This window comes from Corvus hawaiiensis, chromosome 23 (genome assembly GCF_020740725.1).
Source record: "Corvus hawaiiensis isolate bCorHaw1 chromosome 23, bCorHaw1.pri.cur, whole genome shotgun sequence".
In the NCBI taxonomy this organism is placed as follows: Eukaryota; Metazoa; Chordata; class Aves; order Passeriformes; family Corvidae; genus Corvus; species Corvus hawaiiensis.
The window spans coordinates 1,923,823-1,947,639 of NC_063235.1; the positions used below are offsets into that span (position 1 = coordinate 1,923,823).

General features: G+C 64.0%; 1 protein-coding gene and 1 long non-coding RNA gene across 2 annotated transcripts in view; one reads left to right on the top strand and one right to left on the bottom strand.

Annotated features, from left to right (window-relative positions):
• Window positions 1-19,320, bottom strand: part of FOXO6 (forkhead box O6) — a 36,813-nt gene extending 17,493 nt beyond the window's left edge. The window contains exon 1 of the mRNA XM_048327113.1: window positions 18,220-19,320. Within this exon, the coding sequence (XP_048183070.1) occupies window positions 18,220-18,648 (429 nt within the window). The 5' untranslated portion in view covers window positions 18,649-19,320. The remainder of the gene's footprint in view (window positions 1-18,219) is intronic.
• On the top strand, window positions 1,802-8,892 carry LOC125337415. Its single transcript, XR_007208040.1, has 2 exons — window positions 1,802-1,890; window positions 8,562-8,892. It is a non-coding gene; the product is annotated as an uncharacterized LOC125337415 (long non-coding RNA).
• Window positions 19,321-23,817: the final 4,497 nt, after the last annotated feature.

The following is a 23,817-nucleotide window of genomic DNA, read 5'->3' on the forward strand; positions in this document are numbered from 1 at the left end:
GTCACACACTGCTCCAGTCACACCCTCGTGGCACAGCGTGCACCACCCTGCACACGGGCACCCACAGTCACAGCCCCCTGTGCCCCTCCAGTGCCCCCCATCCCCAGTCCCCCTCCCGTGTCCCCTGCCCCCCCTGCCAGCTGTGCCATGACTCAGCTGACCCCTTTATTTTAGTTTGCTCTGCACCTGCTAATGACAGACACCCCTGCTGCCCCCGCAGCTCCGGGCTGGGGTCCCACCAGCCCGTGCTTACTCACAGCCCAGGGAGCCGGGAGGAGGAGGAGGGGAGGCTTCCCCCACACTCAGCAGCTGCCCAAGGGTGGCCTTGAAGCCCCCCCCGTGCCCCAGAACATGCGGCGCCTTGTGCCAGGGATAAAATCCTCCCGGGGGGGAGATTGCCGCACCCCGATGCCCCCAGGCACTGCCAGCACCCAGCAGCCTCCAGGCATCCCCTGAGCACAGCTCTGCCCATGACTCCTGTGGCTGAGCCCACAGACCCCTGATGTCACCTCATGGATCTTTGGTGCCACCCCATAGATCCCTGTTGTCACCTCCTGGGCTCCTGGTACCACCCCACAGACCCCTGATATCACCGGCAAACCCACTCATGCTCGTGGGGTTGCACCCTGTGAGCACAGCCCCGTCGGTGGGTGGGAAAAGGGGGACCCCCGGGACATCGCCCTGCTCGGGGGCTCGGCAGGATGGGGTGGCTGGATCTCCTCGGGGCTGGCAGGGGTGGTGTTCCCGAGGGGGTCTGTGCAGGAGAGGGGCTGGCTGACAGCATGGCCCCCCAAAAACGCCCCAGAGGAGCTCCTGCCTGCGCTCAGCTCCCAGCCCAGCACACGGGGCAGAGCACAGGATCCACGGGGAAATCCTGGCCAGAGCTGGCTGCAGGCTCCGATTTCATCCAAGCACATTCCCCGGGCAGGGCTGACACTGCCGCCTCAGTGAGGGAATTTCCTGGCTCTGGATCCACTGCTGGAGAAAGCGCTTGGAACTGCCCATCCTGGGAGGCTCCCGGCCTCCCCTGCCCTGGCAGCCAGCATTGAACCCTGATGCCACGGAGTTTGGGGGTGTCTGGTCCCCCCGAGATGTGCACTGGGAGTGGGGGACATGCCTTGCACTGGGAGCAGGGGACAGGGACATGCCCCACTTGGAGTGGGACGGGGCAAAGCTGTTCACAGAGCATGGGGAGAGCTGTTCACAGAGCTGTTCACAAAGCAAAGAACACTTTCTGCCCAGTGCACTGACCCCTGGATGGGCTCATGGCATGAAGGGCATCAGCAGCTGCAGGCAAACACCCCAGCTCCAGCCTGGACTGGGATGCTGAACCCACCTCACCAGTGCCCTCCTGCCGAGACCAGTTACCCCGAGGTGACCAGGAAAGTCCAGGCATGACCAGTTGTCCTGGACACTTGCCAGCACCCCTTGGCTATTGTCCCCTTGGGAACGCTGACTGCCCACAAGCCCAGAGCCAGTCTCCGGCCCTTTGTGCAGGCACAGCAGCCCCAAGCCTTGCTTCTCCTCCCACCCCCGAGCTGCCCATGGCTCCCCACACCCGGCAGACCCACGAGACACCCGCAGTGAGCAGAGTGTGGGCTGAGCTCTGTCGTGACACGCAGGGCTGCCTGCTCCCCCAGACCTGCCAGGATCGTGCCTGTCCCCACCACCCAAGGCCACCATGGGCCCCCACAGCAGGGCTGTCAGGTGGCGCGTGGCTGGGCACAGCAGAAGGCAGCTGGGGACCCCCAGTACCTGCCTGCCGGAGCTCCCGGATGCTGGGTTACCCGGGAAACAGGGCTGACATCGCAGGGGATGCAGGGAAACGCTGCCCGAGGTGTGCGGGATGCCATCGCCGTTGCCAGGGAAACAGCAGGCGACATCCTGCAGGTAAGGTGGGTGCTGGGTGGGGGCCTGGCAGTGCACCCTGGCTTCATCGAAAGGGTTCCTGCCCTGTGGCATGTGCCCTGGGGGCACTGAGGCTGGCCCTCCCATTGCCATCCCCCTGAGGCACTGGTGAGGCGATGAGCAGGGGACTTTCCCCTTGGGGACATTGCCACCCCACCTGGGGCTGCTCTGCTGGGCTGGTGGAGCAGCGACAGAGAAGCCACTGCGCCCCAGCTCTGGCTGAGCACTCTGCTCTCTGCTCCCTGCTCCCCACCCTGGGTCTCCCCAAAACAACACCGAGGGACACGTTCCGCTGCCTGCAGCCCCCCCCCATCGCCCCACGGGCAGGGGCTGGCAGCGAGCTCACCCCAGGGAGGGAGAGCTCTGCATCCCCATGTCTCCTTCAGCTCGATCACAGCCTCTGCTTTTCCCTCCAAGGGCTCAGAAGCACCAGGAACGCCCCAGGATTTTCCCTGATGTCCCAAACTCTACCACCAGGGATGCACCATTACCCCGGGCAGGGTGTCTCCTCCTCCGAGCGCCGTTTGATCACTCAGGGTGGCAGGAAAGCCACAGCCACAGCTACTGCAGTGGTCCCTGGGCTGCACCTGCACCGGCTCGGGCAGGATACAGGGATGCTCCCCAGGGGCAGGCAGCGGGAGGCAGGAATGCTGCCAGACCAGGCACAAACCCAGCAGGACCAGGGGTAACAAGCCAGGGGCTGCCGGGGTGGGGGCAACGCGTGGTGCAGCCTCTGCCCCCCAACACAGCTCTGGGAAGGACTCAGCCAGCACAGGCAGCCCGAGGAGGACGAGGAGGAGGCGGAGGAGGAGAAGGAGGGGGAGGGGAAGCAGGCAGACACCCTGGGGAGGCAGCGGGATCCCTGTAGGCTGCTGCAAAGCAACAGGAACACAACAACCCCCTCCTCCCTGCCCTGGGGGAGTTTGCCACCCGAGGCGGAGCAGTTTTACCTGTAATGGCAAAAATTACATCAGCCAGAGCTGCCGAGGCAGCCGGTCCCGGTGGCGCTCGAGGGAGGATCCCGATCCACCCCGCACTGCCACAGCCCCACGGGGCCACTCAGTCCCCGAGCAATGGGACCAGCTGCCCTCCTGCAGCGAGGAGGAAGTGGAGTTGCTCCGGGCCAGGCCCTGCAGCATCCTCAGGACTGTTTTCTACTGCTGATGGGTCTCTCCGGAGCAAGAGCCCCCAGTAATCCACCCCCTAAAAAACTGGCAGCGATGCTTTGGGCTGTGGGATCAGCCATCACCGTGGCAGGAGCTCGTGGCCCCAGGACCTTCCCCAGGTCCACACTGCCAGTGGGGGTGTGTGTGTCAGTCAGGGGAATCAGACACTTGGAAATAAAACTACCAAAAAAAGGTGTCTGGGCGGGAGGGTGTCACACAATGCCCAAAAACGGGCAGGAGGAACGAGTGCTCGGAGCACCAGAGCAAACCAGCTCTGAACTGCAGTGACAGTGCCCTGAACCCGGACCCAGGGGCTTGAACCCATCCACAGCTCCCCTGGATGTTAGTTTTAGGGTCTTCCGGGGAGTTGGGGGTTGCAGCAGGGCTGGGGCAGATGCTGGGGAGGAGGACAGAAGATGGCAAAGCACAGGGAGGAGGTGTGGAAGCGATGGGAAGTCACACATCCCTGCAGGAAAGCAGCTTCTCGTGACTGTTTCCCCCTGGAAGCCCATCCTGAGGGGTCTGAGCACCCGGGGTCACACCTCAGCACCACCCAGCTGGGGGTCCCCGAGCTGCAGGCACCTGCCGGTGGTGCCAGCCTGGGGACAGCGCCCCGCCGGGGGTCTCCCCGCAGAGGTGGCGGGGACAGGACACCCCCATCCCGCCGATGTCCGGGGGACCTGGCAGCCCCTCAGAGGCCACCCCTCCCCGCGGGGCCCCCAGCCGCCCCCACGCGCCGCCGGCCCCCGGCTTCGTGACACGGAGCCGTAATTGAATTAGCCTGAATTAGCCGCTGCTGCCCGGGCAGCGCCGCCTGCAAACCATCCTCGAATTCCTGGGCACGGCGCCCGCTCGCTGTCTGCATCCCGGCCCCCGGCCCCCCGCCTCCTCCCACCGCTGACCCAGGGCTGGGCACCCCCGAGGGTCCGGCCGGGCTCGGGGCGTTCCCTGTTACCCCGGTCAGCCCCGAGCGCGGGGGTCGGGCTGCAGCGCCGGTGGGGAGCCCCCCGTGCCGCTCCCCGCGGGTCAGCTGCGCCGCGGCGGCCCGAGCCAGCCCGTCCCTGCGCCAGCTTCCTCCGCTACAGAATGTACCGAGCCCCGGCGGCCGCAGCCAGGGACACGATGTGCTCCCCGCTCCGGGCCCTGTTTTTCCTGGCCGGGCTCCTGCTCCGCTGGCGGCCGGGCTCTGTCACTCAATGCAGCTTTTGTTCGCTCCTCGCTCGCCTCCCTTCACACCTCCATCCCACCCCTGCAGCCCTCCCAGAGCCCTCTGGACCCTGCCGTGACCGTCCCCAGCCTGGCTGTCCCCGGCCGTGACCGTCCCCTGGCCTCTCCCGCGGCTCCACTAGCGCCTCAATGGGATTTTCCCCTCCCCACGAGCGCGGTCACGGCTGCTGGCAGCGCCTTCCTAACCCCTCCTGAGCACCAGCTCGCAGACGCCATCCCCCAGGAGGGACGAGGTCACTGTCCCCTCCATCATGCCCACAGCCCCATCCTGCTCGGGGCACAGGCTGGCAGCCTGTGGGTGATGGTCCATCCATAACTCGCCCGTGGGTGTTATGGGGGTACAGGGTGGATGTCCCCCCCCTCGGTGCCCGGCTCAGCACCGTGCCAGCCCCATCACTGACGCTGTCCCAGCTGTACAGCGCTGCTGCCCTGCCAGGACCCGCAGGGACCCACAGCCACAGGGCGACACCCATCCACAGTGGCGATCTGGGGAGGGCGGGAGACGGAGCTGCCCACGCGGGAGAGCTGAGCACAACCTTCAATCCTGACACCCACTGGAAAACGGGAATTTTCCACTTAACTGCCAGAGGGCAGGGCTGGATGGGACACTGGGAAGGAATTGTTCCCTGGGAGGGTGGGGAGGCCCTGGCACAGGGTGCCCAGAGCAGCTGTGGCTGCCCCTGGATCCCTGGCAGTGTCCCAGGCCAGGCTGGACATTGGGGCTTGGAGCAGCCTGGGATACTGCAAGGTGTCCTTGCCATGGCAGGGGGTGGAACAGGATGAACTTTAAGGCTCCTTCCAACCCAAACCATTTTGGGATTCTGTGATTTGAGGTCCAGTACAGGAGCTGATTTCAGCTTCCCGATCTTTAAACATTTCCTATGGTAAAAGCAAGAGTCCCTATGATCCCAAACTCCCAATATCCCATTTAACGCACTGGAGTTACCTCCTTCGTGCCCCTCTCCTGCCTTCCCCTTTCAGCCATTTCACCATCTCAGCCACTTGACCCAGCGGGTCTGGCAGCTGAGCAGTGCATCCTCCAACTGAGCCCTGGGGCAGTCGGCCTCGGGGCTGGGACCCCCCAGATCTGCAGTCCTGGGGAGACACCAACGATGCAAACCCTCCCCCACAACACCACCACCATCCCCCCATGCCCTGGCATTGTGGCAATCACCTGGCAATGCTCCCTCCATCCCTGCCCACAGCCTGAGAACAGCCAAACCTCCTCCATCCCCCCATCCCTGAATCCCGTCACTCTCCATGCCCCCATCCCTCTACCCTCCATTCCTCCCCACAGCCCAGGAACAACCAAACCTGCTCCCACTCCCTGCACCCCATGGATTAATCCTGGTGACATCGCTCCTGTATCCCCAAGCCCCTCCATTTTTGCCCCCCCCCCCCCCCCCATTTTTTTGCGGCTGCTCCCTTCCCTGGCAGCAGGAGGGGGGTCTCCCCTGCATCCGTCTGGCAGCTCAGCCCCTGTCGCCACGGGGGCATTAGCACCAGAGCTGCAGGGAGCTCCCCGGGGAGAAGTAAGTGGATCAAAGGGTTTTAGCAGCAGACGGCTCCCAGACAAATCTGGATCGTCTTCAAGGCAGCCACTTGCGGCTACAAATGCACTTTCTGCCTGCAGCTCCCCAGCCAAAAGTTTCACACCGCCTTTAGTGCGTTTAATCCCTCGCTGCTCCCGGCCCCGCAGCCAGATCCCAGCTGGATGGGGGCTTGACCTGCCCTGGAGCACATCCAGCCCTGCAGAAATGGCTGCACTTGTCCAGAGACCCCCTCAAAGACGGGGTGTCCTGAGCCAGGCAGCGAAACCGGCTCAGTTCCCCATCCCTGGCACAGCGACAAGGGGGACACTGAGGCACAGGGGTGGGGAGGCTGGCAATGGTCCTGGGGCTACCTGCCTCTCCATCCCCTGCCCGCACCACCCCCAAGCCCTGGCAGCAGATCGAAGGTGACAGACCCCCCTGTGTCCCCTCCCACGGACCCCCAAAGCCAGGCGGTGCCGGAGGGCAGCTGAGGGGCAGAAGGGCAGGGAGAGGCTCTGCTGGAGGCTGCTGCCATGCATTATTCAGGGCACGAGGATAATTGCTGGAGCCCCTGCTCTGCTCCTTCTCCAGCGGCAGGAGCAGGATTTGGGCTCTGGGGAGGGCTGGGCACAGGCAGGGGGAGTCCCAGGGACCATTGCTGGCCCTGTCTCCCCGGGGTTGTGTCACCACGGGGGTGCCCCAGGGAGGCAGGAGGGGACCCCAGGAATCCTGTCCCTGCTGCGGAGCCACCTCAGCATCTTGGCTGGGGGAGCCCTGCCCCAGACCCCCGCAGCCGGGTACCCTGCTGGCGCCTTGCTGGTTAAACTGGGAGCTTTGGGGAGCCAGACTGGCCCCCCTGCGAGCACTGCCCCCTCCGTGTCTCCCCTTGCTGCCTGGTGGCAGCTGCAGGACCCCACACTGCACAGTCCATACCCCAAATCTCCCAGCCCAGCACCCCAGAGCACTGCACCCCACATCTCCCCATCTCGTGGGGTCATCCCCTGAGACCCACATGGGCAGAGAGAGGTGTCCCTGACCTCGGGGACGGGCACAGAGGTACCTGCCCAGACCCCACTGTGCATCCCGGTGGTAACCCCATATCCCCCCACACTGGGTCCCCACCTCAAATCCCCCCAGTCAGTGACAGTCTCCCCACTGGCACGGGGGCCTGGCAGGAGCTTCCCGTTCCTTGGCTGGTGCACTCAGGCTCCAGGAGAGAGGGAAAACAAGAGGGGGTCAGCCAAAAAATCCGCACGGGGGGTGAGCAGATCCTGCCGGGATCCCAGAACTGCCTGGCCAGGAACGGGCAGCGGGAAACCTCAGCCAGGAAGTCCTGGCACGTGGCAGGACACCTGAGAACATGCTGCTGGGAATCTGGGAACCCGGGAATCCTCAGCTCATCGCAGCAAGGAACAGCCCTGCACCCCCAGAGCCGTCTGAGATGCCATCCCAACTGCTGGGGCTGGTGTGCCATGGGGCCAGGGGGGTCAGGGGTTCCCCCCAGTGACACCCCGTAACCCACAGAGCACGGAGGGGCGGGGAGGCAGAGCTGAGCACACCAGCACTCGTGGGCACTGGCACAGAGTCCCAGCAAGAGGGGATGTCCCAGTGCTCAGAGTGCACTGGGCCAACTGGGAAACCCCCCACGGGGCAGGCAGCCGTGCCCCAGTCTTGGCCCCAAGGTGTGGAGCTCTCCCAGGACCAGCTGTGTAGGGCAGAGGCAGTGGGGTGTGGGTATGGGGTTTCCAGCAAGCACAGGAGGTTTCTCAGTGGGTGTTCAGGGTATGGGGTGCACGGGGGGAGAGGGTGCGGGATGGCAGGAGGTGCATATGGGAAGGGGTCCAGGCAGGTGGGGTGCAGGCTGCAGGGTTTGAGGGGCAGAATGCAGGGTACGGTGTGCAGGTTTGGGGGTGCAGGGAGCAGAGATTGGGGAGCACAACACACAGTGAAAGGAGGAAAGTGCAGTTCTGGGGGGCACAAGTGCAGGCTTTGGGGAGCAGAGTGAGGGGTGCACGGCACGGGGAGCAGGTGCAGGACAGTGGGAGCAGGCTTTGGGGAGCAGAGTGCGGGGTGCCAGCTGCAGCTTTTGGGGTGCAGGGTGGTGGCCTGGCATGGCACAGCCCTGCCGGGAAGTTCATGCCAAGGACGCAGCCCCTGCGTGCCTGGGGCCGACATTCCTGCCGCTCCCAGCTATGCCCCCCACACCCCACACCCCACCCTCCCGCTCCCCCGGTGCTGCAGGGCCGTGGGTGCCCAGGCCTGTCCCGCCGTGCCCGGGCAGGCTGTGGTGCCCTGCCAGCCCTGTTGCTGCCTGCCAAGCCTGGCACAGCTCCCCGCTGCCGCTGCGCCCGCCCCAGGCACGTCTCCAGCTGCCCCATCCCACCTGCCCGGCACCGCGTCCCCAGCCCCTGCCCCATCCCACCTGCCTGCCCCTGCTCCCCGGGGCTGCCCACGGGGCTCTGCCCAGCGCCGTTGCAGGCAGCTGCCGGAACGTGAGGCACAATGGGCACAACCACAAGGGCGTAGTGGGTCCCAGGGCTGGGTGGGCACTGGGTTCAGTGCGGGCAGAGGGTTCAGCACCCACCCCAGGCAAAGGGGAGCACAGGGAGGAACTCAGCATCCTCCACCCCTCTGCCTGGCACCCACAGTGCTGCCACAGGCATCAGTTGGGAGCTGCCATCCTGCTTCTTCTATTTCCCTTAAAAATATGAAATCCAGCGGGAAGCAGAGCCAGTCCCAGTCAGCTCCTGCCTTTCACCTGTGAACTCCACTGCCACACACACCTTCACCACCCAGCACCAACCCAACAAGACCCGAAATGAATCCCTGCGACAGAACAGAGCCGATTTTAACAACCAGCGCCATCACTGCGTTACACCTCGGCAAGGGTGTGAGCAGAAACCCTGAAGAAGAGACTCCTTGTCTTGGCTTTTTTGTTTTCCCTCCAGCTTACAGGTAATAGCCAGGAATGGGCAAACCCTCTTTTAATGGACTCTTAATAATGCTGTAATTTCCCTTTGCACGGAAAGTTTTCCAAACAGTCAAAGATTCAAAACAAAGCAATGATTGTTCCTATTAGCATTAAATTCTACTCTGGGAGAGAGAATAAATCAAGCAAGGGGATTCAATTCAAAACAGAACTATAAAAAATCCAATAATGATTTTTTAATATTAATAAGAAAAATATATTGTTATGCACCCTTAGCATTTAAACTTCTAATCCAATCAGCGCAAAGTGCAGAGATAAATCACAACCACTGAGGAGAAGGGAACAACCATCAAGCAGGCAGCAATAAAATGCTGTCTTACATCCCTGGGACAGGCATAGGTTTGACAGTCTTGAAAAAAAAGCCAAAATTTATGAGTCTGTCGCTCCACAAGCTTATGAATTCCTCCCCTGCATCCCGCACACACATCGCACCTGGGGCAGGGAGGGGAGGGTGGCTCTGGCCGGACAGGATGCAGGGAGGGGATGACGGCCAGTGTCCCGGCTGCCCGAACCTGGCAGTGCAGCTGGGCACAGACGGGCACTTGCCCATCTTCATCCTGCTGAAACCCACTCCCAGCAGCCACCAGAGCTCCAGCCAGCTGTGCCGTGGGATGGGATGGGGCGGGGTGGGATGGGATGGGATGGGATGGGATGGGATGGGGTGGGATGGGGTAGGATGGGGTGGGATGGGATGTCACCCGGTGCCCTCCAAGCACAGCAGGAAGGAGCCACTGCTAAATGAGGTCACAGTATGGTCCTAAGCACGGTCGCAGTCCCGGTCTCCCCGGCTCTCCCATCCTTACAGCTCGCTCTGGATGTTTCCACTCCTGCACTATCAAACACATCAAGAGCCCGGGCAGGCTCCGGGGATGCTCCAAACCTCACCGTGCCACAGCGTGCTGCCCACGCCCCCGGCATTCACAGACGCCGGTGTGGAGCCAGGGGTACCCCGCACACCCCTCGGCTCCCCATCCCCGTGCGGGGGATTCCGGGCAGCCCTTCCCACCGCCGGCTCTGCACAAAAAGCACATGGCCAGCTACCCTCCCGCAGCGCCTGCCGGGCTGCGAGATGCCCCCGGCTTTGCCCGGGTCACAGTCCGGGAATGACCCGGCCAGGCTTCCCACGGCTCACGCTGTGCCAGGCTCCCCGCGGCTCCTGCCGTGCCATCCCCACTGAACTCATTACGGGTAACGCACCACAATTCACCCCGGCGCAGCCGGGCTCTGCTCCCTGATTTATCGGCTCCGGAGGCCACTGCGCTGCCACAGGGGCCAGCACCGAGCCGGGACGAGCCGCGAAAGGCCACGAAACGTGTTCAGAAAGCCTCAGCTCCCGCTGGATTCCCCCAAACCCCGGAGCTCAGCGCTCCTGCCGAAAGCAGCGACACGCAAAGGGAGGGAAATGCCGAGCCGGCAGCGGGAAGCAGCGCAGCACCTGCAGCTGGCGGCCCCAGCCATGCGACAGCCGAGGACAAAAGCCATCTCAGCCATGCAGGGAGTTCCCGGCCGTCTGGCAAACTGCTGACGCCACCAAGCAGGGCGAGAGGGCGTTTGGGGACAGGGGGCCGGACACGCTGCTCCTGCTCGGGAGCACCCCGGGGCCTCATTCCCGCCGGCTCTCAGCTGCCGAGCTCCTGGGAGAGGCTGGGGAGGGGGAAAAGGATTAATCACAGCTATTACAGGGCCAAACCTGACACGTTTTGGGGCGTTCCTGCTCCACTTTCCCTTCAGATGGTTTGGGCAGAGGGTTGGGGAGCAGGTGCCAGGCTCACCCCCAGGCTCCCCAGCTTGGCACCGCATGGGTCCCATGCAGCCAGTGACACCCTGTCCCAGGGTAGGAAAGCTGCCCCCAGTGCCCTCCTGGCACTGTGCAATGTGTTTTAAGGAAAAAGGCAGGGCTGAGGTGGCCATACATCCTCAGTATAGACTGACGAATGTCACTGGGAGCACCGGGATGATGGGCTGCTCCGGCCACACGAGCGGCCCGCAGGCTCAGCCCTCCTGTGGGGCAGCCAGTGAGGCCGAGGAGGGGGAACCCATGTCCTACCACCCCCACACTGCCCTGTCACTGCTGCCAGTCTGGCTGCTGGAGGAGATGCCAGCAATGCCCGGGGCAGCACAGTCACCAGTGCATGTGGCCGGGACTGGAAAGTGCTTGGGGACCTGGGGGGTGGGTGGTGCCACCACTGAGAGCAGTGCAAGGCTTTCCCATCGGGCTCCCAGCAGGACTTGGCACCCTGGCACGCAGCACCCATCCCCTGCACATTCCTTGGGGACCTCAAGAGCACCAGGGCTGGGCATGGAGCTGGCACCGCCCCACGGATGCCCGTCTCCTCCACACCCCAGGGCCGGCCTGGCTGCAGCCTCCTCCCAGTCCCGCAGGAGATGAGCCAGACTCCCCGGGAGACACCGCGGCTGCCCCGAGGAGGGCGAGGGTGTGGGCAGTGTCAGGCTGCCTGGCTGTGGGGCTCTGGGGACCAGCATGTGTTCCCCAGCGGTCACTTGCAGCCCGACCAGAGGTACCCCCATGGGGTGGGTGAGCAAAGGGGATTTTGGGGAGAGGGGGGGTGAACTTTTGAACCCACAGGCAGGAGATCAGTGCATTACCTTAACGCGAGTTAAAAATAACCGTCTCGTCTCTTGAAATGAGCCTGTCTGCAATTACAGCTTGGCATGTCTGCTCCGGAGCGTCCCCGTGCTGGCACCGCGCCAGGCGCCTGCGAACAACCCTTGCCTTTCTTCTCCTCCGTGCCACTGCCTCTTTTATTTTGGGGGGTGTTGGGGGGGTGCTGGGGGGGTGTTTTGTGTGGTTTTGAATTGGTGGGGCTTTTTGTCCCCTTCCCAAGTAAATCAAAGGCAGCTGCTCAGTGCCCCAGTCTGGGCTCCCCCCAGCCACAGCCTGCAAAAGCCCCCAGTGCCTGCGCCCCGAAGCACGGCCACGCTGTGTCCACAAGGACATGTTGTCCCCCAAGGTCTTCGAGGACAGGGGGACGGTGCCATCAGCCCACACTCCCAGGAGGGATGTGAAGCAGTCAGTACAAGCCAGCCCACGGTGTTTGAGGGTCCTTCCCGTGCTGCCCTGGCACACCCAATGTCCATCCTCCCACAAGGCATGGGCCGAGCGTACGTGGGGAGCCCAGCACAGCCCGAGCACATGCGAGGGAACACGCGAGGGAACATCGCTGCCTGCACCCCCTTCGATGTGTCCAGCCCCACAGGCAGGGGTCTGTCAGCACCAGGGGATCTGGGTAGAGCCACCCCACTGCCAGCACCTCGGGCTGTTCGGGAAACCTCCTCAGGCTGTTCGGGAAACCTCCTCGGCCCTGCAGGCCCCAAGGAGCAGGAGCTGGGCTGCATCACTGCTGCACCTCTGGCTCAGTGTGTACGAAGTGCCACCAACCCCAGTGGAAAAGCCCAAGAGCTGCCCTGCTCCAAGCCCTGCTGGGCACGGAGGGAGGCACAGGGTGGCACAGGAGTCTTGGGAGGGGAAGAATGAGTCCCTTGCTGACAAAGCGGGCACCAGCCACACAAACCCCCATATCCCCCCATCCTGCTGCTTCCCCCCCACCCCACAAGACACCAGCAGTCCCAGGGGTGGACATCTCCAGCGGGGGGTTGAAACAAGATGATCTTCAAGGTGCCTTCCAGCCCAAACCAGTCTGTGGTTATGATTCTGTGACACCCCACAGCACGCAGCAGCTCGGGATGCCCTGGGATGCTGAAGCATCCCTGCTGGGAGGGAAGGGACCAGCCTGCCTTGGGGGTCCCCGGGCTCCCCGCCCAGCGCCGGGTGCCTCCTCCTCCTCCTCCCCGCAGCGGGTGAAAGCGAGCTTTGTGCCGGGGCTTTCAGTTCCCCTGGCTGGCACCCCGCCAAGGCACCACATAATAATGAACAGATGCTGTCCAAAATGAGCCTCAGCGGCAGACAGGCGAGCCTCCGCGTGTCCTTCCGTAACCCAAAGTGCCTTTCACCTCGGCACTAATCAGGCACCTTCGCCGGCTCCCGGCGGGAAGTGTCAGGGTAATTAAAAGTCATGTGAGCCGGGAGCAGGGAGCCCACCGCGGTGGGTGCGGGGGACAGGACGGCAGCTGCCTCCCCACAGGCAGCGTCGGGGTGCGGTGGGGTGTCAGGGCAAGGGGAGACCCAGATCCAGCTCCAGAGCATCCCCACGGGAGACTCAAGGGCACGGTGGCTGTGAGGCTGGGGATGGACTCCAGGGACAGAGGGGGCAGCCTGGGGATGGGGGTCCAACCATGCCCAGACCCTGTTGATGCATGGGGAGGGGAGATTCATCCCCTTCCTGTGGGATCCCTGGGCGAGGACCCAAGGTGAGAGATGTCCAACCCCACTCCTTAAGCCCCGAGGGCCTCCCACTGCCAGCAGCATCCCCATGAGCGTCCCACTGGGATGGGAAGCCTGGCCAAGGAGCCCAGCTCACTCCCAAAACACGCCTGGCCCGACCCACAGCCTCCCTAAAAAATATTTACAAGGCTTTTTAATTACAAAATCCATGTCCTAGCCCAGGATGCTGGTCCTCCTCCCACCCTAGCACCAGGAAACTGCAGGAGGGATGCACACAGGGATCCGCGGCGGGAAGGATGGTGAGAATGCCGGGCTGCAAGCACTCTTCTAGTCCACAGGATCTTAACTGTAGTTTATATTCCAGTGGTTATTAAAAATAAAGGGGGAAGCAGGGGGAGGAAGCTAAGAGCAGAGCAAGCTGTTCATTTGGAGCCTTTCCCTGGGGTTTAATAAAGCCCCACTCGCTTCTGTAGTATCATTTTTATGCTATCATAAAGCCGGACCATTTAGCAGGTTTGTGTTACTTCAGCAGTTAGCGCTGCATGAGAAGCGATTCCAGAAGAAGGGAGAGAGGGGGAAAAAAAATTAGAAGGCGAAAACCTCCAAAAGGAGAGAGTGAAATGAGGTGGGAAGGAGGAGGAGAGGGGATTCCTCACAGCCACACCACCGGCAGCACTGCAGCACATGGGGGCGGCTCAGGGGGGTGTGACTGGCTCCCCCATCCCTGGGTGAAGCTGGGGACAGGTGGGGAGACCCCAGCTTCACATCCAGAGGGACCCTGCATTGCTGTGGGAAAGGGCGGGGGGGGTCCCCTGACACGAGGGGATCCCGGGGGCGTTGCACCTGTGGGGACAGGAGAGCCAGGGGGGCTTCTCGAGGAGCTGAGGCAGAGGGGTTCCCCGAGGTGAAGGAGCCGGCCCTGCGTGCTCGCTGGGCTGACCGGGCTCTCCTGGCCCCGCGGCTCCCAGCCCAGGGCAGCTCTCCGGGGAGCATCGGGCTCTCCCTGCCGCTGGAAAAAATCTCCATATATGGACAGGATGGGATCCGTGACCGAGCCGAGCCAAACCGCCCCAAGGGCAGCCCTGACCGGCCACCCCCCCTCAGCCGGGGTCCCGGGGCCGTGCCCCCGCCGAGCCCCCCGGTACCCACACCGCTGAGCCCAGCACAAACGGCAGCGAGCCCGATGTGCACCCTCAGAGCCAGGTCACCCCAGAGCCAGGTCACCCCATCCTCCCTGAAACTGCCCCTTCACTGCTGTGCCACCCCCAGTGGCAGCACCCACGCCCTGGGGGCACTCGGGTTGCCCTCCGCGAGGGGAGGAGAGCCATCCCCATCCGTCCCAGGCGCTGTCTTGGAGCCTCTCCAGCCACACTGGGCAAGGCTCCAGAGGCACTGTCCCCATCCAAGAGGGGATGGGCAGGGGGGCACCAGCGACAGAGCCACAGAGCCAGGAGCTGCTCCCTGGAAGGATCCTCGGGGGCTGCCCAGCAGGGCGCTCCCCCTTGGCCATAGCTCAGGGGTCACAGAGCAGCAGGGAGGGGAAACAGCCTGGTACCCCAAACCCCCAAATCCTCGAGCAGCAATGGGAACTAGGACCACACTCCCACCCAAACTCCATTTCCACACCTTTTTCTCCCTAATTCATTTCCGTTCTGCCCTGCAGGAGGACGGTGGCACTTGGCAGGGGGGTGTCTCTGCATGGCAGCCCCGAGCACACGGCAGCCCCAGCCCCCATGCCAGGCACGGCCGCCACGCTACCGACCCGGCAATAGAAAGGAGGAGGAGGTGCAGGGAGGGCTGGGAAATTAAGGTTTCAGCACTGTCAGAGCCGCATCAAACAGGCATCCACCAGCTGATGGCTTGATTGTTATATTTTGGATGTCAAACCGGAGCAAGCAGAACACTTTAAAATGCATCAGTGCCGCTGCCTTTCTGACGGAGGGTGTTGGTTTCCCATTAACAAGAGGAAAGCGTGAGCTGGAGCAGAAAACTTCAAGCGCTTTGGAATTGATAAAATAACAACTCCCTAATTAAGCAGAACTGTCAGTCAGCGGGCGCCCGCTGCCCTGCATCGGGAAGCAGCAGCAGCTCCTGGTGCACCAGCCCGACACACCGGCTCAGCCCATGGGGGGTTGCACTTCCCAAGGATCAGCAGCCCGAGCATCCCCCGTGTGCTCTCCATCCGACCCAGACAGGTCCTGGTCCTGGTCCCGATGCTGGGCAGGGCCAAGGTGTTTGGGTTCTGTCCCTCAGTTTACCTCACCATGAATGATGTGGCTGCCCCATCCCTGGAAGGGACCAAGGCCAGGCTGGATGGGGCTTGGAGGAACCTGAGGTAGTAGAAGGTGTCCCTGCCCATGGCAGGGGTGGAATGGAATGGGCTTTAGGGTCCCTTCCAACCCAAACCATTCCATGATTCTGTGATTTTATGAAACCATGTAATGCAATGCGCAGCCTGGTGGGGAAGGAGAGGCCTGACCCCAAAATGCAACCCCTGCCAACAGCCTTCCCCTCCAAGAGACCACCACCAGCCTGGGGCACACATTCCTGACAGGCACATCCGACACCACAGCCGGGTGCAGGTTCAGCCAGCTGGATGCAGGGAGGGGTCTGAAGGTCCCTCCGATGCCAGAGCAAGGCAGAGAGGGTTTGGAGAAGGCAAGAGTAGGATTTGAACTGTTCAAGGCCAGGTTGAACACAGCTCTGAGCAACCTGGTCTAGTGGAAGGGGATGGGATGAGATGAGCTTTAAGCTCCCTTCCAACCCAAACCATCCCATGATTCTACAAAGTCCTGCCAGAGCAGCAGCACAGCCAATGCCCATGGGGACGCTGGGCCCTCGGCCAGGCCCCAGACCCCATCATCCTGCTCTGTCCAGCACCAAGAGGCTGTGAAGGAACCAATCAAAGAAGCAGCCGAGACCTCGCTCCGACCCTGCCGTGCTGGGCAATGCAAAGCTGTGGCCTTGCCACACTTCTCCCAGGCCTGGAGCCAAGGGACGCAGCTTCCCCAGGGGTCCTGCAATCAGCCACCAGCAGCTCATTGCCACAAAACCGACTGGCCAGTGCTCTGGGGGCTCCCTCGGCAGCCGGGGGAGGGGACACCGAGGGGGTTTGGGGCAGGGGACATCCAGGAGGGACCAAGGGCTGTGGGGGAGGTGTTTAACTCCTGACACGCTGTGGCCTGATGAAACCACCACGCAAAGGAGGTCTCTGCTTGTTACCTTGGGCTGTTGCCAGCCCTCGCACCACCAGCCCCAGCTGGGGACTGGGCACTTGCAGCACCAGGAGAGGCTCCAGGGCACCCTGCTCTGCCCCAGGGCACCCCGCTCTGCCCAGCCTGGAGTGCAGACAGGTTGGGCAGGGCACTTCACTGGGCCTCAGCCCAGCTGGGGGCTTTAAACCCCAGTGCAAACAAGGGGGCACGGGAGGCTGCCAGGAGGGAAGCAGCCCCAGCAGAGCAGCCCAGGCAGCAGAGCCACCTGCCCGCAGCCCAGGCAGAGCCCTGGCAGAGGCGCTCCAAACCAGAGACGGGCCAGGAAAGGGGAGAGGATCCCATGATGGGGTGCACACAGGGGAGCCCACCTGAGCAAGCAGCCCCTGAAAACGCCCCTGGTGCCCAACAGCAGCTGGACTCTGAGCCTGTCCTCCCCCTTTGCACACCACGCAACATGAAGCCCCCAGTGACACATGTGACTGCCTGGGAATCCCTTCACTCCTCATCCCAGCCCTCCCAGCCCCCAGTTCAGAGCCCTGATACATCTCCAGACCCCATCAGTGCATGTCCCCTGCTGTCCCCACGGTGTGCGAGCATTGGGAGACCCTTCTTCCCCAGCACGCCCAGGGCTGTGCAGGTCTCACCCAGGTGGAGGTTTGAGAGACCCCACACAAGCACCACTTCCTGCCACCTCCACAGCCCTGACACCCTTCCCGCACCAGGGGGACGCCAGCTGCCCTCAGCCCACTCACCAGGAGTGGGTGCCCAGCCTCCACACAACACCAGCTCCCACAGCCTGGATACAGGTGCCACATAGTCCGGCCTTCCTGCCCCAAAAGAGCCTCGTTTGCACCCAAGAAGGACCCCCGAGGTGGGCTGGATCTGGTTGCCCCCAACGGAGCCAGGACACACGTGCCAGGGCCGCAGGCTGGTGTGGGAGCCCCCGGAGCCTGCTAACACACTAATCACACTGGAGGTGACAGGGCTTAGGGGAGGACTTAAGAGAAACTGGCTCCTTTTTACTGACACCATCTGGACAGAGCCGATCTCTTCCCCCTTTCCAGTGCAGAGCCCAGCCAGAGGGGCAGGGGCCAGGGTGACCCCAGACCAAGCACCCTCCGTGCCCTCACTGGTGCCGGGATGGCCGGTGCCATGGATCCCCAGCTCACAGCGACAGAGAGGGGAATACTGCCTGCGCCAGGGAATCCTAACGAGCCCACAGTGCCAGCCGAGCGCAGAGCCAGGGAATGCCAGCTTGGAGCCGCGGGGACCGTGTGCTGCCTGCTTGGCCCCCCGGGAGGGGGACGCGGCCTCGGAGAAGGCGGGGGCTGAGGCAGCGGGGACGCACCGGGTAAAAGCCAGTCTGGAGACAGCTGCTTGGGAACAGCCCTCCCTCCGGCTGTCCTGCCGGGCCGGCCACCGGCACGCGGGGACCTGGCACGGCCGGGGTCCCCACAGGCAGGGCCAGGAGAGCTGTGGCAGTGGGGTTATCATTCACTGTACCCCGGTACTCGGGGTTGTCACTCACCGTACCCCGGGGCTCGCACACCAGGGAGAGCCGCCCGCGACCCCGCTGCCTGTCTCCATCCCTCGCCCTGACCTCCCGGGGGACGGCGGCACCGCTCCGACCCTCAGCGCGAGGCCGGCGGGTGACGCAGGGACAAGCTCACCCCGTTCCAACACACAGCACCACGAGACACCAGCTCTCCCCAAAACTTGACCGAGCCCTTATCTCCCCAGCTGTGAGGACGGCGGGGATCCCCCAAGCCTCCCCGCCAGAACCAAGCTCCGGCTGCCCCGGCACAAAGCTCCATGCTCCGGCACACCTTCGGGAGAGAGGGCAAAGTTGCGCTGGGGTTGGGGTCAGGGGGTCAGGTACCTTCCAGCCGGCGGAGCTGTTGCTGTCTCCTTTATCCTTAAAGTAGGGGACGTATCGCACCATCCAGTCGTAGATCTGGGAGAGGGTGAGGCGCTTCTCCGGCGAGCTCTCGATGGCTTTGGTGATGAGGTCGGCGTAGGAGAGGTTGCCCCAGGCGTTGCGCCGGGAGGTCTTGGCCTTGCGGAGCTGCCCCACATCCGCGCCGGGGGGCGGCGGGGGAGCGGCGGCGACTCTGCGCTCCACCGGGGCCGCCGCGTTCTCGGCTCCGTCCCCGCCGGCCGCCAGCGCCGGGGTTCCCCCCGCGCCCCCATCCTCCTCCTCCGCCGCCAAGTCGGGGTGGGGGAGAGGCCAAGTGCAGGAGCGGGGACGGCTCTGCGGCTCGAAATCCGGGTCGATCTCCACCTGATGCGCCTGGAGCTTTTCTTCCATGGTCGCCTCCCGGCTGCCACCCCACAGCCCCCCCCCCCCGGAGTTACGGGCGGTTTCCACCCAAAAAAAAACCCCAAACACACAACAAAAAACCCAAAATCTAGAGAGGGAGAGGAGTGCGAAGGCGGGCTCCCTGCCCGGCTGGAGGGGAGAAGGGAAGGAGGAGCCGCTCGGTGCGCGGGTCCTGGAGGGGGGAGCCCCGAGTCCGGGGGAGCCCCGGGTCCGGCGGCTCTAGGAGGCGGCTGTGCCCGGCGCCGCGCCGGGAGCGCCGAGCCGTGGGACACGCTGCATGGTCCTCGGCCGCCTCTCCAGTCCGGGCCGAAGCGGGGGGATGTTTTTTGGTTCGGATTTGGTTTTGGTTTGGTTTTTACCAGCCGCGGAGCTCCGGAGCGGTTCCCGGCTCGGTAGCCAGCGGGGCGGCTGCGGGCGGGCAGGGCGCGGGGGCGGCCGCATCCATCGGGCTGGTGGCGCGGTCAGTCAGCAACAGATGAACCGGAGCGAGCGGTGGCGGGCGGCATCCTCGGCCGGGGACCGGCGGGCTCCGGGGCCGGGCGGCGGGGCACCTAAGCGGGGAGAAGCGGGACGGAGATGGGGGGAAGCCCTCGGCGCGGCGGGCGCAGTCTCCCGCGGGCAGCCCGGCGCTAGGTCCGGCGGCGCGGCGGAGCCATGCTGGCGGGCGGCACGCACCTGACAGCGCCGGCGAGGGCGGCGGCGGGCGGCTCCCGCCCCTACGCCCCCCCGCTCCGCTTCAGCGGCCGCGCACCTGCCCGCCGCCGCCGCCGCCGCCGCGCTGCCGCCACGGCGCGGGCGGGCCACATGCTGGGGCGGCCGCCGCTCCCTCGCTCGCTCGCTCGCTCGTTCGCTCCCTCCTTCCCTCCCTCCGCCGTGCCCGTTCCCGAATGCGGGCGCCGCCGTGACACAGGGGGAGGGCCCGGAGGGGCGGGGGGAGGGCGGGGGAGGGGAGTGCCCCCGCGCCTCGCGGGGCAGCGGCGGGGCGGGACGGAGCGGAGCGGAGCGGAGCGGAGCGGAGCGGAGCGGAGAGGAGAGGAGAGCCCCGGCACCGCGCCCCGGCACCGCGCTCCCCCCGCCCGCCCCGGGCCGCGACCCCCGCCCGGCCCCGCCGCGGCCCCACGTGCGCCCCGGGCGCCCCCCATTGTTGCCCCGGGCCGCCGCCGCCGCCTCATTGGCTGGAGGGGCCCGGCGGCCACGCCTCTCGCGCGCGCTGATTGGATGGGCGCCGGCGGGACGCTCCGCGGGCGGGGGCGATGAATGGGGGGAGCGGCCCCGCCCCGCGGGTGACGTCACGGGTGCCGGCTGCATCCGCACGTCACCCGGGGCAACGCGGCCGCGCGGAGGGACACGCCCCTTTACTACGGGCCACGCCCCCGGCCCGCCTCGGCCACGCCCCCGCGGCGCGGTCGGGGAGACCCCGAGCGAGCCCCGCCCACCGCCGCTCGGCCCCGCCCCTCACGGGGGACACGCCCCCTCCGCACAGCCCACGCCCCCCCGCCCACGTTTGGGGGCGATCCCGACCCCGGTCCCGATCCCGATCCCCACCCCGATCGCAATCCCGATCCCAGCCCCCTCGGGGCCTGTCCGGCCCGCAGCCCGCCGGGCCCATCAGCCGGCTGACTCCCCGGTGATGTCCCCACTGGACACGCGGTGACCGTGGGGTCGGACCCACGAAACCCACCCGGGGCAGGGTCGGATGCCCGCATCCCCCCGAGGCCCAGCAGGGCTGGAGGACAGCATTGTTCCCCCCGACTCAGGCGCGCTGCGGACGCTGCTCAGCCATACACACCCCGGCACCCGCTGGGGATGAGGGTGCAAACCCCTCAGCGTGCACCCACCTGCAGCTCTCACCCAGCGCCCACTGGGACACTCGCCTGATCCCTGCCCCCTGCATCCACCTCGCTGCCTGCACCCCAACATCCCCCTCCTCCCGCATCCCCTGGGGACACACCCCTGGCACTGCACGCGCTGGGGACAGGGGTGTCTGGAGCAGCCACACAGTCTGTCCCCCACCTTTGTCCCTTCCCCACCACCTGAGGGACCCTCCTGCCTCACCCTGCTCGCTCTGCCCGTCCCTACTGCAGACGTGTCCCTGCCCACCCGCCATGCCTGGCTAGCCCTGGGTAACGCTGTCACTGAGCTCCCTGCATCCTTCTGGGCTTTGTCACCCTTGGTGCCACCACTTGTTCCTGTAACAGCGTCTTTCATGCCACAGTCACATGCAATCCTGTTCCTGCAGCCCCATTCCCGGTCCAAAGGGACGGCCTGAGGTTACCCAAGCAACTAAGGAGCTGAGGGTTGCAGCCTGGAAGTGCTCGGCCTGACAGCTCTAATAATATAATAAAGTATAATATAATCTAATAGATACAATATAATATAATAAATATAATGCAATACACAGGCGGGACTTGACAAGTGCTCTGTTTCACAACCCGCGGTGATGGCTGCAGAGGCTCCAGCTGCTCCTGGAGGCACATCCCAGCAGCTGGGGGCTTGGGGGGTGTGTTCCTGACCCCCTGCCCGGCAGCTGGGGACCTGCTGACCCCACATCTGCCGGTGCCGCTGCTCCGGGGAGGCTGAGCCAGGCTGGCACCAGAGCAACCTTGGGACAGACCTGACCCCAAAATCCCCTAACCCTACAGGCCCCAGAGTGGTGCCAGCCCCCACATCTCCCTTGCCTCCCTCCTCCCCGGAGCATTTCTCCAGAGATCTATCCCAAATTTCCCTTGCTGTGGTTTACACCCATGACCTCCTTCCCCTGCCCAAGGGCCCGCCATTCCCTCCTCTCTCTGCAGCCTTTTGCCCACTTGGAGCCCAGTGGTGTTTTTTCCCTCAGTGTTGCCTTTCTTAGTCAAAACCCTCCCACATTTCTCACCCTCTCTCCCAGCCCTGTTTTCCCAGCCCAGCTCCCCAAGGCCGAGCCGAGCAGAGGGTCCCAGCCTGCACAGCCCTTCCCGTTCTGCTCCATGGGTGCCTCTCCCTCCTGGTGCTGCCCCGTTTCTCCCTCAGCACTTCTCCTCCTCCGCTGCAGCAGGTGCCTCCCTGCCCTCACCCTGAGCCACCTTGCCCCTTGGGGATGGCACTCAGAGCTCCCTGCCCACACTGCCAGGTCACCCTGGAGCTTTAGCAGCTCCTAATGCTGCAGAACCACTGGTCTCGCTCACCTGCTGCCTCAGTTTCCCCACCTGCACAGCAGGGCCAGCCCTTGCAGGCAGGGATGGCCTCTGGTGGGGAAGGTGACAGGTTGGATGGCTTTGTGGCTCCTCGCAACCAAAGCTGCTCCTGTCCCACGGTGCTCCCGTCCCTGGCTTGCCCAAGGCTCATCCCTGACCTCCTCACTCATCCCCACGCATGTGGAGCAGCACATTCCTGGGTGCAACGGCCCTATTCCCGGGTGCAAGGCACACACAGGTCTGGGATGCCCAGAGGAGGATGTTGAATCCTCTGCCCCCAGCAGCAGCACAGGGCTGGCTTCCAGCCCCTGTTCCCGAGCACCTGGATAATTATCACTCAACCTCCTGGCACCAGGCAGGAGTGTCTCCATCAGCCACGCTGCCACCAGCCCCTTCGAGCTGCACCCCCTGCTCAGCCATCACCCCATGCGGACAGATAGGCCAGGGGGCAGAGCTGGGGGGCACCAAGCTGCCACATCTGTCCCCCACACCCCAGGGTTCCCTGGTCCCAGCCGCCTGGTGCCAGTGCCAGGTGCTCACTGAGGAAGCTGGGGGTCTGTGGGGTAAGAGCTGGAATTCCAGAGATCTTTCTGAGTCAATGCCCTCTCACACCTCTCAGCTGCTGCTCCAGCCCTGCTTCTCCCGAGGCAGGGATGAGCATGGGCACAGAGCACCAGGGGGAGAGAGCAGGGCAGAGTTGGCAGGGCAGCAGCAGCAGCAGTGAAGGGGTGCTGGGCAGTTGATGCTGCAGGGTCTGGGTACACAAATCTCCGATGGCCACAGTCCCAGGCCTGACAGAGCTCAAATATCATTTGAACAATGCTCTCAAGGATGCACAGGGTGGGATTGTTGAGGTGTCCTGTGCAGGGCCAGGAGCTGGACTCGATGATCCTTGTGAGCTCCCTATCCATAACTCAGGATATTATGGGATTTTATGATCCTTCCCATGCCAGTGCAGCCCATGCCAGATGCAACTCCCTGCTCCGTCCTTTCCCTGGTGGCTTCCAGCAGCCTCTGGACAAAGGTGTCCAGTGGAATGCTGTGCTTCCCCCTCTCTGCCCATCTGGCCAGGAAATGGGGCTCCTCTGCCCCCCAGCTCTAGGGCACGAACCAATTTGCTCCCGATGATGATGATGAAGCCATTCAATACTTTGGTTTATTGTGTGCAGTTCACACTTCAGGAGAGGGAGGGAAGGGGTGACATGGATGTGCCCAAGTTCGGTAAGGTGGCCAAGCTCGGTAAGGTGCCCAGCACCTCCATGGTGGGAAGGATGAAGCTGAAAGGGAAAACAGGAGCTCAGAGGGGATGGAGCAGGCAGATCTAACACCTCCTGCCCTGCACGTGTGAACTGCTCCTTGCCAGTGAGCGTGGCAGCGAGGGGGGCTGGACCTGCCCTGTCTCACACAGCGCTGGAGCTGTGTCCCCCAGCACTGGGTGCATGGACTGGTGGCTGCTCCAGTGCTCCGGTGCCTGGGGGCTGGTGGAGGCTTCAGTACCTGCTGCAAAACTGGTCTGAGTGGTCGCAGGATGGTGTGAACGGGGGGACCTCCAGCTCCTCAGCATCTGCCACACACTGTTAGGGTTAGGGTTAGGTTTAGGGTTAGGATTAGTGTTAGGATTAGGTTTAGGATTAGGTTTAGCTTTAGGATTAGGTTTAGGTTTAGCTTTAGGATTAGGTTTAGCGTTAGGATTGGGGTTAGGATTATGATTAGGGTTAGGATTAGGGTTACGATTAGGGTTAGGAGGGCAGGGGGTGCTGCAACAGCAGGGTTTGGGCAGAGCTGGGGGATCACATCCCCCCTTCCTGAAGGAAGAGGGGCCAGTTGTGGGATGAGAAGAAGGAGCCACAGGATCAGGAGGAGGTGGAGAACTGCTGCCCCAGGCATCTCATCACAGACTGGATCCCCGGCGGGCAGGGCAGACTGAGCTACTTTTCCCCCGCAGCCCTGGGCAGAGCCTAGGCTTGTTGTCCTCACCTGGTGC